The sequence below is a fragment of the Eurosta solidaginis genome, chromosome 4, assembly GCF_040869045.1.
Source record: "Eurosta solidaginis isolate ZX-2024a chromosome 4, ASM4086904v1, whole genome shotgun sequence".
NCBI classification, from domain to species: Eukaryota; Metazoa; Arthropoda; class Insecta; order Diptera; family Tephritidae; genus Eurosta; species Eurosta solidaginis.
In genome coordinates, this window is record NC_090322.1 from 10,890,246 (window position 1) to 10,910,962 (window position 20,717).

Genomic DNA, 20,717 nt, shown 5'->3' on the forward strand with positions numbered 1-20,717 from the left:
CACCGTCATTTTATGCAGGGTAAAAGTGTAACACTTTTTCGTTTCGAGCACGAAATACCCCGTAAAGGGTTTTTGAGAATAGAACAAATTATATTTACAACATTTGCATAGCGTACAAAATGCGTAACACTTTTGCCAGAAAAGAAAACGCTGTTATATAGAATTTTTTCTGAACTCAAGTGTCCACATTTTTTAAAAAACCCTTCAATAAATCAAACTCGGCAATATAAAATAATACATATTACACATAAAAAGCGGCCGTCCTGGTGTGGTTGTAGTGCACTCCACCTACCACCCCGATGGTCTTGGGTTTAAATCCCGGGCAGAGCAACATCAAAAATTTTCAAAAAATTGTTTCTAAACGAGATCGCTCTCGGAAGTGGTTTTGCAAACACCACGAGTGTATTTCTGCAATGAAAAAATTTTAATTAAAAATGCATCTGAACTGCAGATGCCGTCCCACCAATTTTAGAAAAGTTAAACAGTAGCACGACTCAAATTGGAAGAGAAGTACGGCCTAAATCGACACGGAGGTAAATCGCGCCAATTATTTATTTTTTTTATAGTACAATAAATAATAAATAACTAAATACTGGCGAAAATAAGGAAATTGTTTTTTATGGCCAAATGAATTCAAAATAAATTTCCTATTTTTTTAACTCTGAAATCTGGAAATATTTTTCGTTTATATGTATTTATATAGCAACAAAATAGTGTGTATGTATGTAAGAACAAAAATTAGTAGCGGCATGCTGCTGCTTACTTCTGCTTGAAACCCGGTTAATATGCCCTTTGAATTGCATTTTTGTTTTAGTAAGAAAAAAAAAAAAATGGTTAAATAAAAATAAATTAAATTTTTTAACAAAAACGAAGCATTTTTTTGGTAGAGAAGCATATGCGCTTAGTTGACATATGTAGATATGTATATATAAATAAGTTAAGCGTCATTTACATAAGTAATTTTTGAAAGGCAACAAAACAAATTTAATTACAGCTCACATTACATAATCACATTTGTGCATACATATGTGCATAAGAAGTATGTATGCATGCACATATACACATAAAAAGGTATATGTACATACATAGATACGCTAATATGTATGCACACATTTATAATTTCAGTTTTGTTATCATTTATCATTTCTTTGTATTATTACATTTATATATTTATAGTTTGCCCGGAGGAATTATTTAACGATTTGTGTAAATCGTGCGCTGCAAGAAAGATCAAAACTCTAAAGGAGATAAATATTGCATTTCTACCATATGAATGCCAGGTGCGCCAAAAAATTCAAACAAAAAATAATTATGTACATATATATACAAAAAAAAAAAAACAGAAGAGTATAACTATCTGAAAATTGTGTGCAAAAGCATTTGGCAAAAAAATAAATTTTTTTTCAATTGTTTTTTGTTTTTATCGGCCTATTGCTAAATCATTCAAGGTTCGAATCGAGCTCAAGGCCAGAACAATAATTTTTTTCAAATGATAATTATTGTTATTGAGCACTTGGGAATGTCAAACAAAGTAATTGACAATAAAGACAAAATCCAGCATTATCAGTGATTTGCACCAGATGGCGCAACACTGAATAAATATAGTTGGTAAAAATGAATAGAAGTAGCAAATTTGCCAGTCAAAAAAATAACCGCTGGTTAGCTAAATGGTTAGCGCAGCATGCCTAAAGCGTACTGATGATGAAGGCTTAGCGCCCTTCGAAATGGATCTATGCGCAGCTATGGCAGGTTGTCTGAAAAATTTTCTACTTACTATTCCAAAAAAACAAAAATACAATTTTTCAAATTTAGAAAAATTAAAAAATAACAATAATTATCATTTGAAAATAATTATTGTTCTGGCCTTGAGCTCGATTCGAACCTTGAATAAATTTTTTTTCTGTAAAAATGAAGTTATTTATGTACCTTTTCAAAGCAACAATTTTTACACGCCTCATTCAAAGCTCAATTTTTTTACTCTTCAATACACGCACACGCTCGGCATTTTTTAAGATTTTTTTTTTATCTTTATCTATGCGAAAATGTGTGTTATGTATTTGAATAGTGTTGTAGCGAGGAGCAGGGGCACATTGTACACAATTTTAGTGTTTTTCTAACGTTGTTGTTGTGTGAGCATGTTCAAAAATATTTTGTGAAATAAAAACTAAGTAAAATTCAGCGCTTTACGCATACTCAGGCCTCCTCTGCTTGGATAAAAAGTGTTTTTTTTTCTTACAATTGATCATTGGCGATTTCGGCTGGCGCGAGAATTTCAAAAAGAAGCAGGACTCTCTAAATCCGATGCAGCATTGAAATATATTTTAACTGTTTAAAATAAAACAAAGCCACCCCTATTACTTTCTCTTCGCTCATCAGCAACTCGTCTCTACAGAAACCCTCTCTGAGTCATAGGTTTTTCAACTACCCGAAGAGCTCTTTTTAGATAGCACATAGTGGAATTTTTCCCAAAAAGGATCTTTGCTTTTTCTGAAAAACATATTAACATTTTTTGCAATTCTTGAAATTACTCTAAATTGTGTTCAAATTTCGTAAATTCCTAAAATTCTCAAAATTTTTTTAAATATCCTAAATTATGTTAAAATTTTTTAAATTACTTTAATTTTTCAAAACTTAATTACGAAATTTTAAAAGCTAGGAGTACATTTTCTTTGCAATGGCTAAGTTCGTTCGGAAGCGCTCGTTCTATGCTTTTTCTTAAGAAAAAAAAAGAAGAAAACGACAAAAAACACTAAAATTTTTTGAATAAGATTTCCTAAAATTTTTCTAATTTGTGTTCAATATCAGTAAATTGTTTCAAAATTTCAAACCTAACATTTTTACATTTTCGGAAATTTTTTTAATTAAAATAATTTGGTTTTTTGAAACAATTTTTAAAATTTAGTTAATTGCTTTACATTTTCAAAATTCAAAGCTTCATTTTGTATTACGAACGATAGCTCAGACGATTGAATCGCCTCCAAGCGATGGTATTCTCTATCATTTTCGTACGGCCTTTACGTTTCTTGCGTTATGTCAAACAGGAAGGCGAAAGTAATTGTCATAACATCGTTTAGCAGAGTCGAAATACACTAGAATTTCGTCTTTGAGGCGAAACGAACATTCGTTTCGTAATACGAGAATGAGGCGTTTATTTGTATTCTTGAATTAGATAAGAGACAGAAAGAGTACAACTGCGAACATACACTCAAATTCTTCAAATTATTTTGCTATCTCGTTCTCACTATTCCTGTATGCGGCTTTTAGTCTGCAGCATTTAATTCAAGTGTTGTAAAGCGTCAAAGTGGACATAGCTTAATCCAAAACAGGCCGGTTGTGTTCTAGCACAAACCGTCTCACTTTTTTAAAACTGTTTCTTTACCAGCACTCACTTTATATGTATATATATGTATGCGTATATATTTCTAACAATTTCAATACGCCGTTGAACAAATTAGGGAGCCGTTCATATTTTGTAACAATTTTTATATACTCCTCTTCTTTAATTGTCGCGTGTACCCCTCTCCTCTCATGTCACAACAAATCAAACCTCCACTCACTGTCTGCCTGTTTTTTGTGCGTAAGCGCTCGCTCTCACTTTCACACCCTTATTCTCTCTGTCCTCGCTCTCTCTCTCTTTGGTTTTTATCTTTATCTGAATGTTGTAAATAACTTAAGTAAACAGCAAAAATATTGGTGTGTATTTTATATGTGTAAATTGTTTACTAAAGTTACTAAGAATAGTGTAAAAATTCATAAAAACAAAAAATAAACTTTTTGCATTTTTCTATAAAGTCAATTTATAATATTAAAAGAGTATGCCTGCCAAGCACTCGTCACTGGCACATGAAATATAAACAAAAAAAAAAAACAATTATTTTTTTTTTCAAGAGAATGCAAACTTGTAAATTGTCACAGTTAAAGTGCCCGTCTTCAATTGGCCTGTCACTTTAGCTGTTTGTGCAATATGCAATTAAAAAAAAAACAACAACAAAAATAATATCTCCTTAAGTTTTGTTATACTTGTTTTGTAGTGTTCAATTTAATGTATGTGAATTGTATACAGAAAAGCAAATCATTTAGAAAGCGTCTCCTCCATCTTGAAGACGGACGCCTATGTCTTGTGTTTTCTATGTTGATTTCTTTCTACTAACCGCACACACTTTGGAATGAAAGAATAAAACAACAAAAACAAATACTAATACTATATGCCAAATTACACGCACGCAACACTTGTACGCATGCCATGTGCCACACTGTAAACAAAACAATCGGAAAAAATTAACCTTCATCAAGCGCTCGGGTTAAATATGTCCCAATTTTTAGAAAAACAATAAATTCAAAAGTAACGCCAAGTCCTTATGAAGGTTAAAATAAAATTAAGAAAAAAATGCACTCTAAAATAATGTTGGCAACAAAACAGTAACAAAAATATTCTGTTAAGCAATAATCTTTGTTAGCAAATAAATGCGAAGGTTTTAGGCAAATTATGTAAACTTATAGAACCTAGTATTTGGTGTAGTAGTTTTATTTTTTTATTGTAATTGAGCATATTTGAAAATTATATGTGAACATATTTTTTTTTTCGCGCTAATTTGTTAAGTATAATATTCTTAATTGCCTGTATTCAAAGTTTATTGTTGTCTATTATGTACTAACCCTAAAAAAACTCCGTTTGTAAATTTACTAAAAAAAATGTGCCAATTTCGCTTTTATTTGTGTTTTTTGTTTGCTGTAATTTAACTCACGGGCTTCAACAAAAAGCAAAATCTAGCTAAAAAAATAAACGTAGGTGCATATGGCGGGACTGGCAAAAGTTCGTTACAAAAATGTGTAAATGCGTTTTTAAATGGGCCTATAATTGCTTAGATCATTCTTATTTCCACTCTTAACCTTACTCTATACTTATTGAGGGAAGCATTTCGGTTTTTGTCTATGATGTTATAAATAAAATAAAAAATAGTCTTTAGAAATTCATAAATCAATTAATAGATAAATTAAAAACAAACAAAGAGAGAAAATGCGAACTTTTGTCAATCCCTGCAGGCAAGCACTTCAAACACTTTCTTGCCCGAAAAAATTGCATATTTTTGCTGATTAGTGCACGGTAACATATTTGCAGAGTATGTCTTTAGATGCCCGAATATACCACATTAGGGTGGACATTTGCAGAGTATACATTAGGGTGGTGCAGAAATGTGTGAGGAATCTGTTAAATCTCAATTGCAGACCCTTAATAAAAGTAATTCGGGGTCGCCCAAACCATTCTAAGCTCCTATTGTGAAGCTTAGAGTACTTTTGTTTCTATTTTTTTATTAATAGGGGAAAATATTTGATTGCATTAAAAAACATTTAAATACATGAAAAATATTCATATTTATTTATTTATTTACTTGTATGTCTATTATATATTATTATTATTAAGTGACCCTTAAATATTTTTTGATTTAAAAACTAAGAAAATACTTTTACTTAACTACTTTTCTGGATGACCCTAATTCTACATTTATATAAGAAAACACTCATTTATGTAAACATTTTTTTGCGTTCATATTAGTTGGCATTATTTAAAAAAATTTTTTTTTAATTTTTTCCCTAAAATGTAATTTTTATTAAACTAATTGACAATTTAAAATTCCAAAAATAAAATTCTTAGTTCGAAAATGTTGTTAAATATTTACAACGCGAAACTCATAATGGAAATGGGATTAAAATTTTAACTAAAAAACTGAATATTTATTTAGAAAATTTTAATTACTTAAATATATGTATATATTGACAACTTATGTATATCGAAAACGAGAATTTTTCAATCAAAAACTTTTCTTCGAAAACTGGAACTTACATTTCAAAAAATTAAACTAGTATTTTGAAAATAAAGACTTTCCCACCGAAATCTAGATTTAAACCTCAAAATTGCAAGGAAATATAAATTGAACAGACATTCCAAAAGAAATTCAAAGCTGAGCTCCAGTATTTATTTTTTAGTTTACATAAAAATTCTGAAACTTCAAAATTGAAACAAAAATTTTTTAAATTGATTGAATTTCTACGCGAAATTCAAAAATTGAAACTCAAAATCTGAAAATAAATATTTTCAGTATGAAGTTTTAAAATCATGATTGTACAAATTGTAGTAATATTTTAATTGGAATTTAAACTAAAATTAAAAATCGAATTAAAAAATTTCGTTGAAATAGGAACGGTATTCAAATAGAAATAGAAACAGAAAAAAAGGATTAAAAATTATTTAGAAACTTAAAATTTTCAAATCAACAGCCCTACTCTGATGACCCCACAAAACTACCCAGATTTTTGATATCTTCATATTCTCGGAAATAACCGTTATTCTAATCGATTATTTTTCGATAGTAACCAGACTGTTTTTAGCACTAGTTAACATAATTTAAAGCAAGCATCGTCAGGGTATCACAAAAAGCGCTGTAATTTAAAATTACTTACTTACTTACTTAATTGGCGCTTAACCGTCTAAACGGTTATGACCGTCCAACAAGGCGCGCCAGTCGCTCCTTCGCTCCGCCAACCGGCGCCAACTGGTCACACCAAGGGAGTTTAAATCGTTTTCCACCTGGTCCTTCCAACGGAGTGGGGGCCGCCCTCTACCTCTGCTTCCATAGGCGGGTTCCGATAGGAACACTTTCTTGGCCGGAGCATCATCTTTCATTCGCATAACATGGCCTAGCCAGCGCAGCCGCTGCGTTTTAATTCGCTGGACTATGTTGATGTCTGCGTATAGCTCGTACAGCTCATCATTAAATCTTCTTCGGTACTCGCCATCGCCAACGCGTAGAGGTCCATAAATCTTTCGAAGAACTTTTCTCTCGAACACTCCCAAAGCCGCTTCATCTGCTGTTGTCATGGTCCATGCTTCTGCCCCATATAGCAGGACGGGTACGATAAGTGACTTGTAGAGTATGATTTTCGTTCGCCGAGAGAGGACTTTACTTTTCAATTGCCTACCTAGTCCAAAGTAGCATTTATTGGCAAGATTGATTCTTCGCTGGATTTCAGTGCTGATGTTGTTGCTAGTGTTGATGCTGGTTCCCAAATAAACGAAGTCTTTTACTATTTCGAAATTATGGCTGCCAACAGTAGCGTGGTTGCCAAGGCGCATATGCGCTGACTCTTTGCTCGATGACAGCAGGTACTTCGTTTTGCCCTCATTCACCATCAAACCCATCTTTACCGCTTCTTTTTCCAGCTTGGGAGTAAGCAGAACTAACAGCGCGGGTGTTTAGGCCGATGATATCAATGTCATCAGCATATGCCAGTAATTGCACGCTTTTATAGTATATTGTTCAGTGCGGTTAAGTTCTGCAGCTAGTATAATTTTCTCCAGCATCAAATTAAAGAAATCGCACGATAGGGGGTCACCCTGTCTGAAACCTCGTTTAGTTTCGAACGGCTCGGAGAGGTCCTTCCCAATTCTGACTGAGCTGATGGTGTTGCTCAACGTCATTTTGCACAGCCGTATAAGTTTTGCGGGGAAACCAAATTCAGACATAGCGGCATATAGGCAGCTCCTTTTCGTGCTGTCGAAGGCGGCTTTAAAGTCGACGAAGAGGTGATGTGTGTCGATTCTCTTTTCACGGGTTTTTTCCAAGATTTGGCGCATTGTAAAAATCTGGTCGATGGTAGATTTACCAGGTCTAAAGCCGCACTGATAAGGTCCAATCAGCCGGTTTACGGTGGGCTTCAATCTTTCGCACAATACACTTGAAAGGACCTTATATGCGATATTAAGAAGGCTGATTCCACGATAGTTGGTGCATTTTGCAGTATCCCCCTTCTTGTGGACTGGGCAAAGAACACTTAGATTCCAACCGTCGAGCATGCACTCTTCCGCCCATATTTTGCTAAGAAGCTGCTGCATGCGCCGTACCAACTCCTCGCCGCCGTACTTGAATAGCTCCGCAGGCAATCCATCAGCGCCCACGGCCTTGTTGTTTTTCAATCTGGTTATTGCTATTCTAACTTCGTCATAATCGGGCGGGGGGACATATATTCCATCATCATCGATTGCGGGATCGGGTTCTTCATATCTGCGCGGTGAATTGCTGCCTCCGTTTAGGAGAGCAGAGAAGTGTTCCCACCATAATCTAAGCACTCTCTGGACATCAGTTACAAGGTCGCCGTTTTCATTCCTACAGGAGTTTGCCCCGGTCTTAAAACCTTCCGTCTGTCGCCGTATTTTTTTGTAGAATTTTCGGGCGTTATTCCTGGTGGCTAGCAGCTCAAGCTCCTCGCACTCACGCCTTTCTGCTTCTGCTTTTTTCTTCCTGAAAAGGCGTCTCGCTTCCCTTTTCAACTCACGATAGCGTTCACACACTCCTCTTGTCGCGCTCGCTTTTAACGTAGCCCTGTAGGCAGCGTCTTTTCTTTCGATTGCAACGCGGCATTCTTCATCATACCAGTTGTTTTTTCGTGGCCGCCGGTAACCAATTTTTTTCTCGGCGGCGGTACGAAGTGCTTTGGAGATATGCTCCCACTGCTCCTGTATTCCTTCAGGATGAGTTGTGCCCTCAGAGAGGAGGTGTGAGAGTCGAGTTGCGAAATCATTGGCAGTCTGTTGTGATTGAAGCTTTGCGACGTCTAGCTTTCCTTGTGTTTTTTGTTCCTTGTTTTTAGCCGCGTTGAGGCGGGTGCGTATTTTGGCTGCAACGAGATAATGGTCCGAATCGATGTTAGGTCCTCGGATCGTGCGCACATCTAAAACACTGGAGGCATGTCGTCCGTCTATCACAACGTGATCGATCTGATTGCGAGTATTTCGATCAGGAGACAGCCATGTAGCTTGATGTATCTTTTTATGCATGAACCTCGTGCTTGATATGACCATGTTTCGAGCACCGGCAAAGTCAATCAGCCTCAGTCCGTTAGGAGAAGTTTCATTGTGTAGGCTGAACTTTCCGACTGTAGGGCCAAAAACACCTTCTTTGCCCACCCTGGCGTTAAAGTCGCCAAGCACGACTTTTATATCATGACGGGGGCAGCGCTCGTATGTGCGTTCTAATTGTTCATAAAAAGTGTCTTTCACCTCATCGTCTTTCTCCTCTGTCGGCGCATGGGCGCAGATGAATGATATATTAAAAAATTTTACTTTTATTCGGATAGCGGCGAGACGCTCGTCCACAGGCGTGAACGCCAGCACTTGGCGACAAAGTCTCTCTCCCACCACGAATCCGACGCCGAAACTGCGCTTATTCGCATGGCCACTCCAATATATGTCACAATTTTTGATCTTCTTTCTTCCTTGCTTCGTCCAACGCATTTCTTGGATGGCGGTGATGTCAGATTTTGCTTTGACGAGGACATCAACCAGCCGGGCATCTGCACCAATCCCATTCAGGGAGCGGACGTTCCAGGTGCATGCCCTCAATTCATTGTCCTTCAAACGTTTGCCATGGTCGTCATCAATAGAGAGTGTATTTATCCGAGGCTTGTTGTTATATTTCATTGGAGTATGGTTTTACGTGGCGGGTCCCAAGCCCAGCGCACAACCCGCTCAGCGGGGGTGAAAATATTACTTGGCACGTTTATATAGCGAGCCGCTTGCTCCAAGACAGACGCCCGCTTGCAGCCGCACCTAGAGGTGTACAGACGCTGCCGATGAAATCTCCCCCGGCTAGCCCTTAAACCGATTATGTCAGAGTGGCCTAGCCAGGTTTATTTAAAATTGCAACCATAAAATTCGAAATCAAAATGTTGGTTATAGTTAAGCGAGGTATCCACGTCATAAGAAAACGCTCAAGAAAATTTTCGTATATGTATATATAATAGTAGCTGCCACTTTTTCATTTCACATTTCATTTATCTCTCTGTTCTCTATGAAGCGGCGTCACTTCCCTGGAATACACGACAGAGCAGAAAATTTGTGAAAATTTGCATATTCGAATTGAAAGTGCACTTAAATTAAAGAGAATACATTCAACAAGAGAAAAAGTACACCTGTGCTCAAATAGAATTGAAAATTTCTTTCAAAAATTCATAAATACAGTCACTGTTATCCTTGGTATTTACCGACTGTGTTCTCACAGGGGCATTGCTCAAGAAATAATAGCCATCATCAGCATGTAAATGCGATAACAACGATTTGAGCAAGATAAATCCAAATAGAAATCTGGTTCAATTTGTAAGCCAGATAGTTTGTTAATATCTTGTCTTTAGTTTGGCAACGCTGCCTTTAATAAATCAAATTTTTCAAAAATAGATGTCGCTGTTTGGCCTTAAGACATATGTATTAAATAAAACACAACGGCGATATCTACCTATCACAACTCATGTGAACAAAAATCTGCTTCTCGAGAGCATTTCCGTGAGAATTGAGCGTGATACGGAGCTAGAAACCCACTGGATGACGGCTAATGAGACGCACATATCGTCCAGTTTATTCCTAAACCACGTAACTACATATTTTGAGAAAACGGGTTTATTAAGTGACAGCACTCATAAGACATCGGTAAAGATGAGGCGATAGTCAGTTCGGTTGTACGAGCTCTTTCATTTACCACGTATCTACATTTTCTATATGCAAAACGTAAGTTGTTGAGTTAATTTTCTAACGCTTCCTTAGGCCGGGTTTTTCAGTAGTGGGTTAAGCTAAGCTTAAACTAAGTTTGTTTAAACTCTAGGCAAACTACTGATCAGTTTTTCAGTCACAGTTTAAGGCCGCTTTTGGCGTAGGCTTTTTTGTACGGCAACAGTGGTCTTTTATTATCTAGATAATTTGTAGATACAGCTGGATTTTGCTTACCCAACAAACATTTAAAAGATATTTCTCCAGCGAAATATATATCTAGTTCCGGAGGTGATATCCAACTTCATTCTCCAATCACTGTCCAGCCTTTGAGAAATTTTGTAAAATTTATAGCTCGCAACTTGATCTCCAACGTCATTGGCATTTTCAAATTATATCCAATTATATATCCAACCTTTCAGAGATTTGGAGAAATGTACAGTCCTCAAATGAATATTCAACACGTTTCTCCAATTGATATTCTACATTGGATATCCAGTTGAGGTGAAGTTGAAAAAAAATCTCCAGGGTGACCACCAAAGCCAACAGCTATTTGTTGTGAGAAATAAACACCTGATTGATAGCAGTAATGAAGCGTAATTTATCAAAAATAAATTATATATATCTTACACTTGAGTCCAGTTAAAGCACCACAAGTTGGAAACTATCAATTTTCAACTTAAGTATTCGCATTTTTCGCTTTATAAAAAATTCCCTCTTTTGCTGAGTACATTCTGATTCTCAAGTTGAGCCACTGTTTCGTAACAACTCTTGGGATTTTAGAGGTATGCCAGTTGTCAACATGAGATCTAATGGTACTCAAACTCAAATGCTTGTTGGGTATATTCGACGCCATTTCGATAGGTTAACTAGAGTTTAACCCTGCCAATCAGTCGCTTAAGCTCAGCTTAAACTTCAGTTAAAGTATGACAAACTGAGTTGAACTTGTACTGTAAAAACCGTGCCTTAATTGTAGATACTTGGTTTACGATGAAACGGCACGATATATTTCTTGGCGAAAACAGGGCTCCCCTGTGCACGTTTGCTAAAAAATCTTTAGTAAAAGGTAGCAGAAGCCGTATGAGTTTTCTTGAAAGGGGGATTCCACTTTTCTCGAGCGTTTTTTTTTTTTTTGTATGAATTTTTTCATTTTTTGAGTTGTGGATACCACGCTTTAAATAGAAAATAAAGTTGAAATTAAATCATATACAGTTCGAAAGCCAAGAGCTAGTTTTGATGTCTCTAAAATGACAACTGGCACTCGTAGAGCTTACAATAAAACTTTAATATTTTAATCCAAACAGCTATCATTAAACATCATCTAATTTTTTCATTTCCTCAATTTCACTTGTTTTTAAACATCTTTTTAGAAATGCTTCTTCTTTTAATCATCGGCTTTGTTCTATCATTTTTGTGAAATATTCGCTGAAACATCACTGAGTATTAAATGTAGACTTGTTGCATTTTTCCTAACCTCAACACATTTTTATTGTTGTATTTTTATATATATTTGCTTTACTTGATGTACTTTTAACCACTTTGCTAGTAATGCTTTGCTTCTAAAAATAAATAATTTTAAAATATATTCGTACTTTTTGCCGCTTTGTACAAATGCTCATTTTTGCAATGCCATTTCATCTTTTTAATATAAACTTTTTTCTTCACTTTTTTCATTTTATCTATGTTGAAAATTGTAAATAAAACAAAAAACAAATCACCACCCGCACTTCAAATCCACACTTCGCACCATCGCTTTCGCCCACTCTATTTTTCAATCGTCTGTCGTGGCTATCGCTCCCTCAGGTCTACTCGCTCGATTCGCCAGACACCTTTCAGTGTCTTTATTCGCCAGCGTTTGCTTCGATACGCGCCAAGCACATCGATCGCATCGCCGAGCAAATCGCCACTTTGTGTGCAACACTCGGCGAGTATCCGATGGTGCGATATCGCACTGACTGGGATCGCAACATAGATTTGGCTGCTGCGGTGCAGCAGAAGTTGGATGCCTATAAGGCAGATGAGCCAACCATGGGTGAAGGTCCAGAGAAGGCACGCTCACAGCTATTAATATTGGATCGTGGATTTGATTGTGTATCACCGTTATTGCACGAATTAACGCTACAAGCGATGGCTTACGATCTCTTACCGATCGTCAATGATGTCTACAGATATACGCCTGGACCAAATCAACCGGAAAAGGAAGTATTGCTCGATGAGAATGATGATTTATGGGTTGAATTGCGACATGAACATATTGCTGTGGTGTCCACGCAAGTGACACAAAATCTTAAGAAGTTCACCGAATCGAAGCGCATGACATCGGGTAAGTGTGTTTGACAGCGCAGCGATTTTGTTTTTTGTTTTTTAAGTTCAAATAGGGACATTTCATATCAAATTTCAAAATTTTTCCTGTTATACAAGAGAGTAGTTTGCAATAAATAATTAAGTTCATTCTCAATTCCAATAAAATTTTAGAACTAAGCTTTTTCTCAATTCTCAAAAGGATTTCACGCACGCCCTCTTAACCTTACCTAACCGTTTAAAGCGTTCTCCAGCTAAATTGAGAAATTTCGATATTTCAAATGCTTTTTATTCCTGCTCACTCTGAAAAAAAAAAACACTTGAAATAAATTTGAAAATCTGTTGTGAATTGTTGGGTTGGGTGAAATTTTGAAAAAAAGTTTTCTTTAGAAATTCAAAACTGCTCATGAGGTTTCGTATCAAGGCGAATTAAGGTGTTGTTATGTAACAGCTGATTGCTTCTTCTTGACTATTTTGTTATTCCAACAGCTGATTCCTTCTTCTTGACTATTTTCCATATGGCCTTGTACAACACTATGTCAGTTAAAGGTTCATGCACATTATACGACGCGAAATGTAGCGACAAAATATTCTTTGCATGTATTCTTATGGAGCCATGCACACCTAGCGACAATCGTACGACACGACACGACCAAGTTGACCAACTAGGCAAAAATGCCGCGAATATTTTGTCGGAACGTGTCGCTACATGCCAGGTGGTGGCAAAGCGAATTCAATCAATTCGCCGTGCAGATGAATGTCAAGTCAAAAGAAAATTTTCATAGATTTCGATTAACTGACATTTTGTTGTACAAGGCTTTGTATGGAAAATTATCAAGAAGAAGCAATCAGCTGATGGGATAACACCACCTGTAATGAATTCGCCTTGCTAACATATTAAAGTTCAAGGCGCTGTATAGAAAATAATCAAGAAGAAGCAATCAGCTGTTGGGATAACAAGACCTGGTACTGAATTCGTCTTGGATGTATCATTGTTTTTTAAATTTGACACTCCGCACTCGCGGTTGTTTTTTGTTTAACATTTTGATGTTGGGGGAAGAACAGGAAGAACATTATTCCGTTTTCAAAGAAGTACCTAACCTCTAAAAAAAGTATATGCATAGCAGTAAGTAATACAAGATTTAAATAACAAATTTAAGCTTTAAACCTTCTGAGAGAGCATATAAACTACTCCATCAGTCAGCAATAGCCAAGGAACAAAGAAAAAGAAAGAAAGTAAGAGCCAAAACTGTGTTAGCAGCCCATTTCGCAGATGATTTGCTGAAAATGAGCAAAGCTCAAGATCTCACTTTCAGACCGATAATTTTAGGGCAGATTCCTCTATGTTTGGTTAAGGATAATCGGCTGTTTATTTGACAGATCACTGAACAATTTCTGTAAAATAAACTACCGTTCAGAGCTAACCAAACACTGAGAAACCTGCTTTAGAGAGAAAGCCTTCGACAACAATGAAAACATCGCATAACTGCGTTAGTCTATCGGTTGAAAGAAGAGGTGTCTGTGCTTATCACAATGTTTTTAGTAGAAGGGTGTATCGGTGTTTCTTGTGCGAATTGAAAACGGCTTTGCACAACTTAGGATGCCAATTTGGTGGATAAATATCTCCCCTCGTGTGGAGCATTGGATCATATTGTCATCAACGCAAGAGGACAGTATGAAGGCACATTGTGTAAATTAATGCGCATGGAAATTTGACTGTCGAAGGATTAGTGAACGAAGAGAACTTCTTCTATTTTTCCTTTCGCTAGGAGAAAATTGCCGAAATTGCGAAATTAAGTATTTGGAAAGCACATTTGTCACCAAGTTACTATGGCCGATACGTGCTTTAGTGCGTGACACAGCGCTTTTTTAATCATGTGGATGCAACGCCAGGATTCTTATGAGGATATACACTATGCTAGTCAAACCCACTCCAGATCATTAAGTGGTTATCTAGCCAGTCCGAGCAACTCTTATGCAAATTCAGTACCCTCTCACCAAACTCCTACGCATAGTAAGGGAATTTTCCGCCCTAAAAGTCATTTGTTATGCCACTGGGACAGTTTCCTAACATCTTTCATGAGGTGGTATTTTCCATAAGCGTATATATGGATAAAAAGCTTTAACACGGATACTCCAATGAGAAGATCGCTATGATTTGTAACAGGGAGGCGAGTTCTTGGTAGAGATACGATCTTCATTTGTCTATCCTCTTTTTAAACATAATTAAGGCACCTGCAACAAATGAATGGCCAAATCTATCTAAAAATTTGCTTTTTTATTTCTAGCATATCGAAATTTTCAAGCAAAATTATTTATTTTTTGAAGAACATTATTTACGGGAACACTTAATTTTTTGGAGCGACTTGGAAGTTTGGAGTGTGAAAAGTACAAGGTGGCACAGTGCTACATGAGTAACCCTTAATAATTAAACCATGTTTTTAAATGTGGAAAGCTGTAAATCGTCGTATCCTGTTAATACGACTTATGATTTCAACACAAAAGTTTTTTGAAATTGAAATCGTACATCATTGAAGTAAACACCGCGTTGTGAATCACAGTATACAGCGGTTTCAATGGTTTTGGTCGTCATATTAATCATTTGGATTTTACTGGCATTGATGAAATTTCATATAAAATCGTGGATCGAGCGATTTGTCTGAACGTGACGATCAGACTTAGGTGGAGCGGTGTGTGGCAAATATTAGCAATTTCGTTACGTCACTGCCGCTAGTAATAAAAAACCGTAGCAAGGCAAGCAGATGAAATTGAAAGCAATCACACGCATAAACATAGAAGGCAACGAGAAAACGAGATGCAGTCATTTACACAGCAATAAAAAGTGCATATTGCTCAGACATATACACACAAGCAACTATTTGAGAAAGCTGTTCACGATAATCTAGACTCTGATGGAAATAGGCAAACGAGGCTAAATGAGAATATAAAGCGGCGCAGTCCAAGTTATGGTCACTATAAGTGAATACGCGAGTAACTTGATTGTGAACTACTACTGCCATAGTAGTGTTGTAAATAAAGATATTTTGCCATACTGAATATTTGAGTTATTTATTCGGCAGTTCAGAGATTCTAACGATAGCAGAAGGTGCAGAATTATCGAAAATTCTTTAATAATGATAGCTTTAAAAAGTTTTAAATCGCCCAAACATGATTTTATTGAGGTGAAAATGCTTAAATTGACAAATTGTATCTCTGACAACTAACACAGTCTATGAGCCTCTGCGATTTACAACCAGATTGACTGAATTTTTGTGTGTGCGTGTCGGGTATTTGACGCTTGCCCCGCGACTATCAAATAAAAATCCATCAATCTACATTTGAATTGAGAAACCGTAGCGCTCGGTCGTGAATATGTCGTCATCGGATGATGACTTTTTGGTTTTCATCAACGTGTAGCCGACAACAAATACGTGTGTCACGAAGCCATCCGACTGCACTAACACACACAAAATTCAGTCAATCTGGTTGTAAATCGCAGGAGGCTCTATGACAAATACGTCATAATGGAATTACATTGTTTTCGTGTATCATGGGTATACGTGAGTTTTTCGATGAACAATGTTCTTCGCAACGTTTTACGTTCAATTATCTTTATAAAATATTTTCAAAGGTTGAAAACATTTAAAGAAGAAACAACCTGAAAATACCACCTAATAAAGTGAAAACACTACATGACAGATCATGGAAAGATTTCGATTGTAGCATATTTTTAAAATGTGACACTCCACACTCACGGCTATTTTTTTTTTAAAGGAGCGATAAAAGGTGAAGAACCTTAACCCGTCTTTAAAAAAGTACTAGGTTGAACTGGCCGGTCCATGAGGACCTCACACAGAGAGAATGAGTCCGTGGTGTTCAAAGTACTAAACTTCAAAAAAAGTAAACGCATATTAGTGGGCAATAAAATATTTAAATAATAAATTTAAATTTAGACTCTTTTGGGAGCGTATATAATCTAATCCTTCGGTAAGCAATAGCCAAGTAATAAAGAAAATGAAAAAAAAAACTTAGAGCAAACACAGTGTAAACAGCCCATTTCCCAGATGATTTGATGCAAGAAGGTTGAAAATATTTAATAGAAGGAAGAACCTGAAAAGACTACTTGACACTCTACATGACAGATCATCGAACAATTTCTTTCAAATAAAGTTATTGCAACCGAAGTTGGTAAACATTTTGCATTAGGTAGCCACTTACTTGTAGATTGAGACGCAATTTGATTCAACTTTCCATCATTAACGGTTCAAGCGCTACGTGAGATATTTGGCTTGTCTACTACTACTGACGACTAAACCGATTATTGTGTATCTCCCGAACCAAGCAAAATTTCAAAATTTTTTTTTTATTGCAGCACTCAGCTACCGAACTATAGATTAAGGAACAGTTTGGTTAAAGGGTCTATCGTTAACGGTTAAAGCGCTAAGTGGATTATTCGGATTTTCAATAACTACAGTTCCCTTGGGTATATCTCTTGAACCGTTAACGATGGAAGCTTCAATCAAATTGTGTCTTAATCAACGAGTAGAAAGCTATATAACGAGAAAAGACGTTTAGAAAATCTTGCTTCGTTCAAGGGATTTAGGTGCTGGGTCACTTCTGTACCGATACATTCACATTTGTGCCCTGATGGGTTAAGATAGAATTTTATATCAAACAGTGAATTAGTTTACAGGTGGGTGCGTATCTATTGCAAAAACAAAAATTTTGTAATTTGGCTTAGTTCAAGAGATATACACAAAAGGAACAGTAATAATCAAAAAACCGATTAATGTACTTAGGGCGTTAACCGTTAGCACTAGAACCTTGAACCAAATTGTATCTTAATCTATAAATACGTAGCTATGCAAGGCAACAAAAAAATAAGTATGTCCTGTTTGGCTCAAAAGATAAAGGGCAATGCAGGTGTTGGGTCGTTTGTGTACCAATAAACTCCATTTTGGCATCGAAGGTTTGAAGTGGGAACTTTATATCAAATTGTGGACTAATCTAGAGGTAGGTAGCTATATATTGCAAAACAAAAACTTTGTCATATGGCTTGGTTCAACAGATATACACAAATTTAGAGTAGTCATCTGAGTTATTTGCACTTGGAACCAACGGCCTAAAAGTATGCAATGGTCGAGTTAGAGGAAGTAACAAAATTTGACACACACACACACACGTATTAGTGAAAATTATCTGCTTTTGTAGTTCTGCGCGCCTGGTAAAATTCATCAATGTAGAAAAACGAAAAACGCGAATGGAAAAAATTTGCCAGCCGCCAGGGATGACTGATGTTTCTATTCTGTGTGGAGTAATTTTGGCAAATACAGATACTTATTTGGGATACCGCTGTGGAATAGTTTGTAAAGATGCTAGCAGAGATTCCGAGTTCAGTAGGGAGGGCCGCTTTCCATAAAGTATTTAAAAAAGCACAGAGTTGTGGAAAAGTAGACATTTTGATGGTACTTCTGTTGCTGAAGTGCAATATAATCATCAGGATCAGGGGATAAAGGCTTAAGGTTCAAAAGTCGTCATATACATAAGACTGTGGATCGAGCCCCTGAGGCCACCTATTTAAGGCAAATGATGATGGTATAACAAGAGTGTGACTGGATGCACATTGCTTGGGGCTGCGGATATGTACTCACGTGTGGTCCTAGTGCCATAAGATTCCAATAAACCATTGCATTTACTGTGGAGTTTTTTACGGCTTTGGAGCATTTGTTGTAGACAATGAAGATGAAAGGAGGGAGGGAGGACGCAACAGATTAAATGGGGTTACACTGAAATGACAGTCCTTGGTCGGGAAAAATCTCGAGTCGCTCCGGTACATAGAACCGACTTGCCTTGGGAAGCGCAATGGAGATGAACTTGGAAAACAGTTGAATGAGGCCCTCTTGTAGTGTATGTAATGGTCTACCCATCTCTGGTAGTTGCAATTCTTAAGCCCAAGTACTACTTTTGTGATACCTAATGCTTTGGTTGCGTTGCTAAGCCATAAGATAAAAATGAAACGCCTTGCCTGTGTCTTCGCATTGAAGTGGCTAAAGCGTTTATGTTAAATAGTGGCTACCAAATTCAGCACAACAAATAGGTTTCGGTATCGGTGAATACGATCTCCAAATTTACTAAACGAGCTGCTGGCCTCAAAATTGACCAGAGCTTGTAGTTGTACCGGTGTGTAGAAGCTGCATACATCAGTGAGAATTTAAAGCGGGTACTCTGAAATACGCATACATACTGCGGCTCTGTCTCCTTACGACTTGGCACAGTGCCAGGTAAGTCGGAAGAGTAAAGATTACTTGCGGTCACACTACACGCCAGATTGCGCTACTTACCGCCAGTAAATAACTCAGATTTCTAGCTGGCTCAGACCGCCCAAACTAAAGTCAATTATGTGAGTATTGAAGACTCGAAGGAGGTTTAGACCGATCCACACCAGTACATTTCGCACTTGAGTTTTTATGCCGACTCCGAACGACATATTCCGAAGCTCTTCCTTGCCGAAATGTACTCAAAATGCTTGCAGAATGAAGTTTTCGGACTGGTTACACGCCGGTCCGGTACACTGATCTTCAAGGGATCAGGAGCCCGATGCGCGCTCCACGACTTCTACTTACCCGACTTTGACCGTCTGCTATTTTCAAATAGTTTATTGTGCAAGACCCATCTAAAAATTGAACCTAGAATCTTCGCGAACTATAAAACTAGCAGATCAAAATATGCCGTCATCGCCGCGGATAATTTTTTTCCATTCGCGTTTTTCGCATCTACATTGATGAATTTTACAAGGCGCGCAGAACTATAAAAGCAGAAAATTTTCCCTATTACATGTGGGTGTGTGTATCAAATTTTGTTGCTTCCGCTAACTAACGTTGCATACTTTTAGGCAGATGTTATATGTTCCAAATGAACCACATAACTACTGTACGTTTGCGTATATCTCTTGAACCAAGCAAAATGACAAAGTTTTTCTTTTTACAATATATAGGTTGCTACCTCTAGATTAGTCCACAATTTGATATAAAGTTCCATCATTAACCCTTCAAGACAAAAAATGAAATTTAAAATAAATAAAAATTGTCCTATATCTCTTGAACCACGCAAGGTTTTCAAAATTTTTATTTTGCATTAGATAGCCACTTATTTCTAGACTAATCCACAGTTTGATGCAAGGATCCATCATTAACGGTTCAAGCGCTACGAGAGATATCTGGCTTGTCTACTACTTCCGACGACTGAACCAATCAATATTTCCGATTTTTTTTTTGTTGCTGTATTCAGCTGCCTACCTCTAGATTAAGCCACCATTCTATTCAAGGTTGTATCGGTTACGGCTCTAAGTGGATTAATCGGTTTTTCGATAACTACTGTCCATTTGTGTATATCTCTCGAAATCTGATTGAGATTATTAATTTCGCAAGGAATGACTACACATTTTACTTTATAGTATTTTTATGGTCAAAAATTGCGTATATAATTTTTTTTCATAAAAGCAAAAACTAATATATTTGTGTTATATAAACAACCCTTTTCACAGCCGATAAATCTTCAATGCGCGATTTATCGCAAATGATCAAGAAAATGCCGCAGTATCAAAAGGAATTATCAAAATATTCAACACATTTACACTTGGCAGAGGATTGCATGAAGACTTATCAGGTATGTACATAAATAGTTTGGTCCAATACAAAATATTTGATGGCGTAATAACTGAATTTTCACTTTTCATAACAGAGCTATGCTGATAAGTTGTGCCGCGTTGAACAGGATTTGGCTATGGGTACCGATGCTGAGGGTGAAAAAATCAAGGATCATATGCGCAATATTGTACCGATTCTACTTAATGCGGTATGTTGAAACTTGGGTACATGTCACA

At 36.6% G+C, this 20,717-nt stretch overlaps 1 protein-coding gene across 3 annotated transcripts in view; it reads left to right on the top strand.

Annotated features, from left to right (window-relative positions):
- Rop (Syntaxin-binding protein Rop) overlaps positions 1-20,717 on the top strand; it is a 45,379-nt gene that overhangs the window by 8,990 nt on the left and 15,672 nt on the right. For 2 of the 3 annotated variants that reach the window (XR_010952233.1, XM_067780065.1), the window contains exons 5-7: positions 12,338-12,857; positions 20,379-20,500; positions 20,576-20,689. Coding sequence is in view for 2 of the 3 variants with exons in the window: in XM_067780065.1 (XP_067636166.1) it covers positions 12,338-12,857; positions 20,379-20,500; positions 20,576-20,689 (756 nt within the window). In the remaining variant the exon portion in view is untranslated. Of the gene's footprint in view, positions 1-1,176; positions 1,281-12,337; positions 12,858-20,378; positions 20,501-20,575; positions 20,690-20,717 lie in introns of all 3 variants that reach the window. The other variant, XM_067780066.1, reaches the window with a different exon arrangement.